Source organism: Carettochelys insculpta, chromosome 4 (assembly GCF_033958435.1).
Source record: "Carettochelys insculpta isolate YL-2023 chromosome 4, ASM3395843v1, whole genome shotgun sequence".
In the NCBI taxonomy this organism is placed as follows: Eukaryota; Metazoa; Chordata; order Testudines; family Carettochelyidae; genus Carettochelys; species Carettochelys insculpta.
Genome location: NC_134140.1, coordinates 77527903 through 77540152, shown reverse-complemented (window position 1 = coordinate 77540152; position 12250 = coordinate 77527903). Strand labels below are relative to the sequence as shown.

The 12250-nt window shown below is 49.1% G+C and overlaps 1 protein-coding gene across 1 annotated transcript in view; it reads left to right on the top strand.

The window, feature by feature from the left end:
- RXFP1 (relaxin family peptide receptor 1) overlaps window positions 1-12250 on the top strand; it is a 152342-nt gene that overhangs the window by 109868 nt on the left and 30224 nt on the right. Inside the window, exons 9-11 of the mRNA XM_074991881.1 lie at window positions 5545-5619; window positions 8583-8654; window positions 9663-9734. Coding sequence (XP_074847982.1) covers window positions 5545-5619; window positions 8583-8654; window positions 9663-9734 — 219 coding nt within the window. The remainder of the gene's footprint in view (window positions 1-5544; window positions 5620-8582; window positions 8655-9662; window positions 9735-12250) is intronic.

Genomic DNA, 12250 nt, shown 5'->3' with positions numbered 1-12250 from the left:
TACAGCTCCCTCTCAACAGGACGGCTTTTGAAACAGAATGTCGAAAGCCATCCTTTCGAAAGGGAGTGTCCACACACAGACAAATGGGGAATGCAGGTTTGATCTGCTCTTTTGAAAGTCCCCGAGTGCATTTTCAGAAGAGAGAGTGCACACGACCAAGGGCGCTCTTTCGAAAGTATAGGGGCAGGAAGCACCACGGGCAGGGTCGCATGGCAGATGAGCCCTTCCAAGGCCACTGCCTGCTGCCCCTGTAAAGGGCTCCCCTCCCCAAGCCTCGGCCTGCACACACTGAGGGCCAGCTGCCTGTCCCCAGGCAAGCACATTGAAGTAGAGCAGAAGAGGCACCCCAGGGCCCCATGGACCCCGAGCAGCTCCTCCCCATTGAGGCCGTGGCTAGCACACTGGCTGCAGTCTTGGCCATCATGCATCAGCAGCTCTGGGTGGCCACCCTACTACCCACCCTCTTGGAAGCCATCCTGAGGGTGCAAGTTCCCCACCAGGTCCCCCTGGCCACCCACCGTGTATGAGGCTTCTCCACGAGCCAGGACTGGTGTGACCAGCTGGTGCTGCAGGACTGGGGCAATGACCAGTGGCTACAGAACTTCAGGATGACCAAGGGGACATTCCTGGAGCTGTGCCACGGGCTCAACCCAGCCCTCCAGCTGGCAATCCCACTCCAGAAAAGGGTGGCCATCACCCCCAGAAGCTAGCCACCCCAGACAGTCACTGATCTGTCGTCCACCAGTGGGCAGGGCCACTGTTGGGGCCGTTCTCAATGAGGTAAGCCAAGCCTGGGTCATGACCCCACTGCATGCAGAGGCCGGGGGTAGGGAGCACCTCAGTATGGGGCACTGTTCAGGACTGGGGGTGGCCCCCACAGGGATGGCAGAGGGGCAGGGATGGGGGTGGGGACAGGAGCCCCAGGGAGGCCTGCCCTGCAGTGGAGAGGGACAGGGGCCCTAGGGAGGCCTGCCCCTCAGGGGACAGGGGAGGGACAGGGATGGGTGGGCACACTGCACCCTGCCCCACACTCATGAGCATGTTCCCCCACACACACCCTGCAGGGCATCTGGGCCATCAACAGGGTCCTCCTATGGCAACTGATCCATGTTGGACTTGGACAATGCCATCCAAGGGTTCGAGGAGCTGAGCTTCCCAAACTCCTTCAAGGCCTGGACAGCACACACGTTGCCATCCAACAGTGGCAAGGCCTACATAAACCACAAGGACTACTACTCCATGGTTCTGCAGGCACTCATCGACACTGACAGTCAGTTTCAGGACATCTGCATGGGCTGGTCTGGCAGCACCAACGATGCCAGGGTGTTTCGGAACTCAGGGCTGGACCACCACATGACTGAGGGAACCTTCATCCCCTAGTGTGAGCTCTCCGTTGGGGACACCATAATGCCACCCTGCATCGTGACAGACACAGCCTACCCCCTGCAGGCCTGGATGATGAGGCTGTACACAGGACACACGCAGCTTAGCCAGGACGTTTTTAATGAGCAGCTGAACCAGACCTGCAACACAGTTGAGGAGGCATTTGGCCACTTGAAGAAGCACTTCAGATGCCTCCTCACCAGACTGGAGGTGGGTTTCCCCAGTATTCCAGCAGTGGTTGGGGCCTGCTGCGTCCTACGCAACCTCGTGGAGATGAAGCATGAGCCATTCGTGCAGGAATGGGCAGTGGAAGCAGGACGCTGGTATGAGCAGCCCCATGCTGCCCCATGCCACCAGGCCCAGCAGGACAGAGTGCGGGTATGGGAGGCCCTGCACCAGGCCTTTGAATGGGGACCGCAGTAACCTCCCCACCTCACACAGACATCCCACCACCACCCCCACATATGCACAGAGGACTCAAGTTGAGCCACATAATAAACATTTTAATGCCAACTGACAGTGGTCTGTGCCTATATATGGGGGGGGAACTGCAAACGGGGGCTGGGGGGAAAGATATATGGGGGGGACTGTAAACAGGGGGCTTGGAGGGAACTATATACAGAGGTGTTGCAGTCCCAGGCAGGTGCCATACAAGCCCCAGGATGGCCAGGGGCAGGGGTGGCGGCGGGGGGGGTCTACTTATCAATGGGGGTTGAGGCTCGGGATCCCCATCGCCCATGCCCGTGCCTTCCCCCACCATGTCCAGGGACCCATCAGGCCTGAGTCAGGGCTGGCAGCATGGGGAGCTGGGGTGCAACTGGGGTGCATTGGGCTCCCTGGGTTCAGCACAAGGGGATTGAGGGTGGGGGGTGCAGCATCCTGCTGGCCAGCCCTGGCCAGCAACATATGGGCCAGCTGTATTAGGCCAGCCAGGGGCAGGTGGGTCAGGACCAGGGTGGCAAGGTCAGGGTCATGGGGGGCGGGGAATTGCTGCTAGGTGGGGTGGTGGAGGGGACCGGGGGGGAGGTTGGGGGAGGAGGATGGGGGGAGGCTGACCAGGGGAGCTGGGGGAGGTCAGAGGGCTGGGAGGCGGGAGTGTGGCTGGGTGACAGGGGAATGGGGAATGGTGGGGTGAGGGGCTAGAGAAGCAGATGCAGGAGTGGCTTGCAAGGGGGTGGTGGCCAGGGCCAGGTAGCCCATCAAGGCCAGGCCATCAAGGTTTGCTGCGACCCAGGCCCAGGCCTGCCACTCCTTCAGCACGCAGGTTAGGTCCTGCAGGACAGCAGTGTGGGCAGCATCCTCCACTGCCTCCTCCCCACCCTGGTGGTGCCAATGGATGCCCCAGTGGTGGTCCTGTGCAGTCTGCACTCAGGGTCCAGGCTGCTCCCCCACACCCTAGGTCGTGGGGCTGGTATGGCTGCTGGCTGCAGCAGAAGCTGTGGAGACAGAAAGGGAGGAGGGAATGGGCCATTAGTCCCAGGTGCAGGTCCCCATGTCCCTGCCCAACCGTCCATCCTGGGGTCCATGTGGTGCCCATGTCCCTGGGTGCCCCACGTGGGCGCCAAGGGCGTGGGCTCTTCCCTTGCCCCTCGGTTCCTCCATGGCTGGTAGGCCCATGGTGCTGTCCCATCCGCAGGGTGCTGAGCACAGCATGTTGTACCCCCCAGGCCCAGGGAGCGTAGCCATCCAGGGTCCTCATGTGCCAGGGCTGGCGGCCATGTGAGATGCCTGCGGCCACCTTGGGCAGGACCCAACGCTCCCTCCCTGGGCCCTGGGGCAGCTGGCATGCATGCCACCTACCTATGGATCACGCCGGGAAGTTGGGTAAGACATGGGTAGATGGGACATGGCTGGACAGCCTGGGTGAGATGTCAATGATGAGGGGCCCCTTGCTTAAGCCCTCATTATTGAAGGTGTGGTCCAGTCGCTGTGCTGTCCACAGGTGCCTAGTGCTGGCTGCTGGTCCCGGGTGCTCCTCGCCCTCTGTCACCATCTCTGGCTTGGTATCAGCCACTGCTGTGTTGAGCACGATGATGAGGGGTCCAACCTCCTTTGGCACCAGTAGGGGCAGCATGTGGGGGCTGGCCCCGAATGCCTGGCTGCATCCGGGGTCCTGCAATACCCCTGCCACTGTTCTTTAACCTTCGACCAGACTTGGTCTGGCGTGTGGGTGGGGTGGCCCCAGCCGATCAGCCCCTTTGCAAGCGGCTTGAAGATCATGCTTTGCAGCATCAGGCCCTCGTTTGTTGGAGGACCTTCTCATCCTCCCATAAGGAGAGGAGGTCCTGGAGCTTGGCCTCCGTCCAGGAGGGGGCCCAGCACTTCAGGGCCTGGCTCGCTTCCTGGGAGGACCCCTGGAGTGGGGAGGGGTCCAGGTGGCTGGCCACGGGTCTGGGTGGGGTGAGGGACTGGCTGGCCGTTGCAGAGACTGGTGAGCTGGAGAGCAGCGTCAGCTCCCCGCTGCCTGCATGCTCTCAGCTTCCTGATGCTGGGTCCATAGAGCTCTGCTCCTGCTGAGAGCGGCACTGCCGCCTGCCAGCTGATCGCCACCATGGTGGGCTCCCTCTTTCGAAATAGCTGTCTGTGGAGCATCAACACTTGCTCTCTTTCAAAATACTCTTTCAAAGTGGGCTGCTCTTCCCACCGCGGGAACGGAGGACCAACTTTGAAGGAACTCCCCCGTTGTGTCGATGTTACTTTTGAAGGATCACGTAGTGAGTGTAGATGCTCCACTGGTTATTTTGAAAGAGGGCTGCCTTCCGACCTCAAATTCAAATGTACTTGCTAGTGTAGTCACGGCCCTAATGGGGGCTGGTAGGTGTGCTCACAAAGCCATGCAACCAGAAAAAGGAATTTCAAAATGTGTGAGGCTTTAAAGGGGGTGGTCTGTCTCGCCAACGGGCAGCAGAATTCACAGCGGTGACCAGAATGGTCAGTGTGGAGCATTGTGAGACAGTTGCTGGAGGCTATTATTAATAGCTGGTGCAAGTAATGGAGAGTCTATGCTCTCACTGCATCTACCTTATCACATCAACTGTGATTCTACACAGCTGGGGGAGGTGGTGTTACTAGGCCAGCCCAGTGGGGGGTTATCAGCATCAGCAGGAGCAGCCTTATAAAGTCAGTCATATACCATATCCCAAACTATCACCTGTATAATTTGGGAGCCAATAAACACATGGGCACTGACCAGCAGCACTGACCGCTACCGTGGGCCCCTGGACAAAGTGGGAGAGGAGCCTGGCTCTATGCCGTGGAAGGGGTGGGGACAAGGGCAGTTAGTTCTCAGTTCCACCTGGCCCACAGCTCTGAGCCCACCACAATATTCTCTCACAGCTGTGTGTAGCCAAAGCAGAATTGCTGGAGAATTTCCAAAGGGCCCAGAGGTTCTGGCCCTGCCAAAATAGCAGTGGTGGTGACCAGAGCTCTGTGACCCTTTGAAACACCAGGCTTAGGTGCTACTGCCCCTTCCTCCCACTCCTTCTCCACACCCCCACCTTCACCCCAAGTCAGTGGGCCTGGTACTGACAAACTAGGGAGAAGAGGAAGAAGAGAAAAAGAGAAAGACATATGTCTGTATCCATTTGTTCTCCATCTGTATCCTTGCAGTTTTTAGGGAAGGCCATGAAGCAGATTTTAAAAGGCCAGAATCAACTCTCTCCAGTGTAAATCCAGAGAAACGTAGTTGAAACCAATGCGAGAAAAGACTAGTTAGTTAGGTAGTAAGTATATTCTGTATCTGTGCAAATACAAAGTGAATATAAACTAAGACCTAACCCTCCTCCTTCTGATTCAGTGGGAAAAGTGTGTCAGGCTGTTGGTTTAATTTTAAAAAAGGCAAATAGGATCATATTCACATAAACACTTCAGGTGCTTTGTTCTGCTTTGATAGTGCAAATGGCAGCCAGCATATACCAGTGAATCCGCCCCAGTGTCTGCAAAAAATTGTTCCCTTTCCCAAATCAGTCATTTAGTAATTCAAGAGGTGATAGGATCACATCAGTACTCCTAAGGAAATACACAAAATACTTCAATCATTTTCTAACAATGTGACAAATGAACAAATTCAGCCAGCCTTGTACCAAAAAGGAAGAAAACTTTAAAAGGGGTATTGTTTTATTATAATATCAATGGCTAGTAATGCTATTTTTCTTTTTCCAGCGTGCTGATGAATAATTCTCTTGCCCATTTGCCTGATAAACCTCTTTGTCAGCACATGCCCAGACTACATTGGCTGTAAGTCTTCATTTTACAAACAAATAACATTTTTGTCTTCTTTACGTCAGTGTCATTCCATGACACTTTTTCCTAAGGAAATACAAAGTAATACAAGGATGCTGCAAAATAGACAATCCCCATTTCATGGCATACAGACAGACTCCCTGTGGTGTGTTGAATTCTTCTAGGAGAATATTGGAGTAAATGTGAGCAGGCACCTAAACTATGATTGTACCCTGCTGCAAGTACTATATACAAGGAGCTCCTTGTGTTCTTTCTTCCTCAAGACCGTGCACAGTAAGTCAGCCAGTCATAATTTGGCCTCAGGCTTTGTAAACAAACAAACAAAAAATTAGTGTCTCCAATACCAGTTATAAAAAATTCATTAAGTTCAGTATTTGGATTTTCACACATCTAAGGGTACCAGACAGGGAGCCATGCTAGTCTATATACTATCAAAACAAAAAGCAGTCAAGTAGCGCTTTAAAGTGCTACTTGACTGCTTTTTGTTTTGATAGTATCTAAGAGTACACCTTCACTACAGGGAAGATTGACCCTGCAACTGTCAATCTTTCAGAGTTTGATTCCAGATGCATCTCTGCTATGAGATACATTCAAATTAATGAATATCAGTTTTGTAATTCTGGAATTCGTAAGTTCAAATTTAACCATCCTCACCTCCCCACGTGCTCCTCACAAAGTCCACTTATTGCTGCCACACTCAATTGGCAAACATTGACTGTTGCAGTAGTGCATTGTGGGAACCTATGCCACAGTTCCCTCATCCCCATAGCATTCTGGGTATGCTGTCTGGTCTTTGAGATCATCTGCCCACATTGCATTGTCCTCACTCCCCTCCTAAGTTAAGCAAACATCCATTTTTCCCATTGGAAGGAAGGAAAGTCGGGCTTCCACAGAGATGGCAAAAAAGCTTACAGAAATGTCTTTCTTCTGTGACTGAATTCTCAACTGGCCATCCACGGAGAGTCCCCCCTCCCGTGATTACATCCGATCCCTGAAACTAACACAGGGGCAGACTATATTCTCAAAGTTGAAAGAAAGAAAATAGAAAAGTCTAGGAAAAATTATTTTTGACTTTCCTCTTCGCTACACAGACATTGCCAACATGGGTGATGGCAGTGGGATATCATACACTGAACGTATAAGAGAAACAGGAATCTCAAGTAGCTGCCCCACCCACCCCCCCGCCCCGTGTTTCTGTGGGGGTCAAAGCATGAAAGGAGATGTTAGCAAAAAGAATGTATAACCGAAATATCAGACCAGCCGGCGTCTGCAATGGACAACAAGCTTCTGAAAATATTTTTGGTGGGGATGGCGTGCTGTGGTCTGTGGCTGAAGAGCCACTTGGAATGTTGAAGTAGCTGACATAGTCCCCCCGACTGTCTTAGCCACCAGGGGAGATTTTACCCCGCCGGCTGCAAGCACCAGTGGCCCCTTGCTAGGGGTGTGGTGGGGGGATTCAGTGGGGGGGCCAGTTGAAGTGGTACTTCCTGAGTGTCTTAGCCACTGGGGGAGACTTCCCCTGAGAGCAGCAAGGCCCCGAATATCTTTAGTCACTGGGGGAGACTTCCCCCTGGTGGCTGCAAGCACCACTGGTCCTTCGCTAAGGGCATGGGGGTGATTCAGTGGAGGGCCAATTGAAGTGGTCCCCCCTGACTATCTTAGCCACCAGGGGAGACTTCCCCTACCGGCGGCTGCAAGCCCCTTAATATCTTTAGTCTCTGGAGGAGACTTCCCCCTGGCAGCTGCAAGCCCCCAAAATTCTTTCCTGCCCTTGGAGCCCTAAAAGCACGCAAGCCTGGACATGGTGCTGCCTGGCAGCATGGTCAGCAGCAAATGGCAGGCACGTACTTTTATGGGATTGGAAGCTACCCACATGATGTGGCTGAGCATGGGAAAGACCCCAACTGCATGGTGCCTGTGGGAGAGGAAGGGGGATTCATGCACAAATGTAAACCACTGAGAAGAAGTTTCTCAGCTGCTTGTGCGAGGACGACTCCCACAACAGACTAGTTGCCACATGGTGAAATGGGACAGCAGTTGGTGCAGGCAGTGCAGAAAAAAATAACAAGTGTAGAGACAGAACCAGCAGCTCCCTGCAGGGGCTATTTGTAATGGGTAGATGCACTCACAGCACTAATAGCAAAGAAAGAAAGACAATTCTCAGCCTCTCATACAAACATGAGCCCCCAGCCACAAGCTTGCTGCTCTCCCTTTGAAATTCATGGTGTTTCTTTTACCTAATTCTGGTAAACTTGGAGAGCAGCAGCCAGAGCGAAGCACTGTGGGGCATTGTGGGTTTTATACAGGACACCTCTGGAAGCTAATAAATTTGATTTTAAGACGTGGTGCTTCCACACTGGCTTTTAATTGAACTTTTGAATTCGAGCTTGATGCTGTACCAGTCAGGTAACGGTGATATTGTAATCGTACTATTAGTGCTCCCTAAATTGAGCTAAAGGTATTTATAGTGGAGACAGTCACTTGGTGATCTCGAGCTAACTGCCTTAAATTCTAATTTATCCCATAGTGTAGATGCATCCTTAGTGTGCCTATTAGGATGCGCTAAATTGAACTTACAGGGCACTTGCGTCCATGATTCTACTCCTGTCCTTCTTTTGCAGTTAGGGAAGTCAACCAGAGACTGTTTCCCCTCAATCACCTGTTGTGTGAATGGTGGCAAAAATGAATTCTAGAGAAGTTGACTCCAGCTACAGAATTCTCATAGCTGGATTTGCCTATCTGAAATTAATTTTATCTCCTAGTGTAGACCTGGCCTCAGTTGAGGACAGCGCTGTCACCTAAAGGAGTTCAGGCTGTGCTGAAAAACGAATCATGCTAATATTATGTTTTGTGCAGTTCTACTGTTCTGCTGAGGTTTACCTTTAATTACTTCAAAGTAATCATCCAACTGAAGTTAACCTTTCTCAGTAATAAAATGTCTTGGTGTTATCTCCTAGGGACTTTGAAGGCAACCATATACATAGTTTAAGAAACGTCACCTTTGTCTCCTGCAACACTCTAACTGTACTGTAAGTAATAGCACATTCTGTGTAGCCAGAATGAGCCATGGTGGGGGTGAACAACTGTTACATTATGCACAATGGCCAACATCAAATTCCCAAAATACTGTTTGGTGCTTATTAAAGATTATTAAAATGCTACATTGTAATTATGCGCAGAAAAGCAGAACTATTCCATGAACATGTGACAAAAATCACCATGGAGAATTGCAGCACAAGTCCATTTAAGTGAATTTGAGCGATAGTATCAAACACTAAAATTAAAAATGTATATAGAAATTATTCCATTAAATATAAAAGAAAAAAATTCTACCATACGAACTGACCAGATTCATGGGTATCATTCTGTCAGGTTGTTGATTGAATATATTGAAGAATTTCCCCAAAGCTTCCTCAGACCCATTGCAATCATCCAATTCCCTTTGTCTGCCTTCTAATGCTGTTGATGAGCTTCATACTACTCTGCCTTTTTGTCACTTTCTCATTTCTTCTGCACTTCTTTCTCTCAACTGTCTTTTTCCTACACAGCTCTTCCTGATTATTCTTTATGTTTTGGGAGGCTTTGGGTGAATAAAGACATGAAGGCTCAAGTCCTGGATGGACGAATTTCTCAGGAATAATCAGATTTTGGATTTGGACTTCAATGCTTTTCATATAAAACAAGTATTTCAATCAGACACTCAAGAATGTTCTGAATTTTCAAATAATTAATAGTTAATGCCATTGTACTGTCACATGGCATACAACATATCAAGATAGTGTATCTGACATTTCTGAATAACTTTGGATGTCAATAGATGCCAAAAGAACTAGAAGAGTAAATAACAAATATATATGCTATATATAAAAACTTTTCACTGTGAATATATATTTCATAGAAAAAAATGTTCACCAGATATTAAAATATATGAACTTTTAATAAGTTATATAGAATGTAAGCAATAACTTGGTTATGTATCACAGTCCTCTCAGAAAACAAACACATATGACACATGTATTTGTGTTTTATAATTCCAGGGTTATGAGAAGAAATAAAATCAGTTCCTTAAGTGAAAACAGCTTTTCTTCTCTCCAGAAGTTAGATGAACTGTAAGTTGATTTTTAAATCAATCAACAATTGAAGAATTATTGTTATTTAAATTGTGAAGCTGGTTTTACACATTTATTAGCAATTCTGCTTTCATATAACAAGCTTTAGGGAAACCATCAAACTTCACAGTCATTCAGTATATGAAAATACATATATATGAAAATACATAATCTGGGAGAAATGGTGTTGTGTGTCAAGCCACAAAAGCATTGTCTTTCCTGATTAAGGACAAGACATGTCACAGAGGATATGTCTACTATAAAAAATAGGACCCTTATGCCAGCAATACCACAGCTGCATGAAGTTGAGCCAGTAATGTAAGCAGTCCCACCAGAAACAACAAGAAGTCCTCTGGCACCTTATAGACTAACAGATATTTTGGAGCATAAGCTTTCGTGGGCAAAGAACCACTTCATCAGATGCACAAGTGGGGGTTCCAGAGGAGGGTTTAAATTTATAGGTCATGAAAAGGAGGGAGTCCCATCCAAAAGAAGGGCCAGAGCTGACAAGGTCAGTTCAGTCATGGAGGATATGGCCCATTATCAGTACCTAATGTGGAGGTGTGACCACTAAGAGAGGAGAAACTGCTTTTGTAATTGGCCAGCCACTCCCAGTCTCTATTCAGTCCTTGGTTGATTGTGTCAAATTTGGAAATGAATTGCGGTTCTGCAGTTTCTCTTTGGAGTTTGTTTTCTGAAGTTTTTTGTTGCCGAATGGTTACTTTTAAATCTTTTACTGAGTGTCCAGGGGGAGAGAAGTGTTCTGGTACAGATTTCATATGTTACCATTCCTGATATCTGATTTGCATTCATTTATTCTCTTATGTAGAGACTGTCCAGTTTGGCCAATGTATACTGCAGTAATCTTTTGTTTTAGGTTAAAGTTACAGAGAATTTTGAGACAACTGGTTATCTACTATTATGTCAGGCATTTGAGGAGCCTAACTACAACACCAGTTCTGCACTGGTCACATAGGGAGACATGTATGTGAGTCCCTTCTTTAAGGACACTGGACACATGAGCCTGTCACTACGTCCCATCTGCTGGAAACCTGAGCACCTGCCCCTTCCCCCACCCCCGTGTCCAGAGGAACCCTGACTAAACCAACCTCAGGTCCCAGCATTGGATCACCAGACTGCCCCAGTGCCAGCCCCCTGGATGCTCTCTTGGACTCTGGCCAGTGGTGGAAGAGAGTTCCTGCCAGCTTGGCCACCAGCATGGAGGAGAGGGTAGAGCATGGACAGAGCTTAGCTTAGGAGAGGTTTAGTCTCCCCTGGCCTGTTACATCCACTGTCCTTGTTGATAGATGGATGTTTCATGTGATTGATAAAGGTCAGTGACCAGATTCTCTACTCACATAACTGGATGCATCACTATTGACTTTAAGCATTCGATTTGATATTGCTCATTGATTACCTTAACATTTTGGGGAAACTTCTGGGACTTTGAAAATATCATATTTTTAAAATCATGTCAAAGCATGCAAATCCCATTGCCTGGGATAGGCTCATTTTAAATCTTTGTTATAACTATGTTGTTACATGATAAATTTTAATAGTAGTAATTAAATGTAACATAAGGGCTGTGTCTACACGAGCCCCAAACTTCGAAATGGCCATGCAAATGGCCATTTTGAAGTTTACTAATGAAGCGCTGAAATGCATATTCAGCGCTTCATTAGCATGCGGGCGGCCGCGGCACTTCGAAATTGACGCGCCTCGCCGCCGCGTGTCTCTTCCCGACGGGGCTCCTTTTCGAAAGGACCCCGCCTACTTCAAAGTCCCCTTATTCCCATGAGCTGATGGGAATAAAGGGACTTCGAAGTAAGCGGGGTCCTTTCGAAAAGGAGCCCCGTCGGGACGAGAAGCACGGCGGCGAGGCGCGTCAATTTCGAAGTGCCGCGGCCGCCCGCATGCTAATGAAGCGCTGAATATGCATTTCAGCGCTTCATTAGTAACTTCAAAATGGCCATTTGCGTGGCCATTTCGACGTTTGGGGCTTGTGTAGACGTAGCCAAGGACATTATTTTAAAATACATTTTTGTTGCACAGTGACTAGGAATTTTGTTCCAAATCAATTTACTATAATAATCAAGAAATTAAAATGGAAACTGACCAACCATTTACTGTAAATATAATTGAAATGGCCCTATCCTACTAGCACAGAAGTTAGATTATTTGGTTAATATAGGCAGGAATGAGGTGGCCAGATGCCCCATTTTTACAGGGACAGTCCCGTATTTAAGCCCTCCTGTAGATATCCCTCTTTTTAAAAAAATGGGCAATTTGTCCCATATTTCCTATCTCTTCCTTCCTCATTTCTGGTGAGTCCTACTACTAGCCAGATCCTTGCTTGCCAGTCACACATCCATCACTATTGAGTGAGGAGATCCAGTGGCAGATGACGGGTGTTTGTGTGTGTGTGTCCAAGGCTGGTGGTCAGGCAAAGCTGCAGTGGGTGGGCATGGCTGCTCCCCTTTCTGGTCCATCCGTGGAGTCCCTGCTATGTGTCAGCT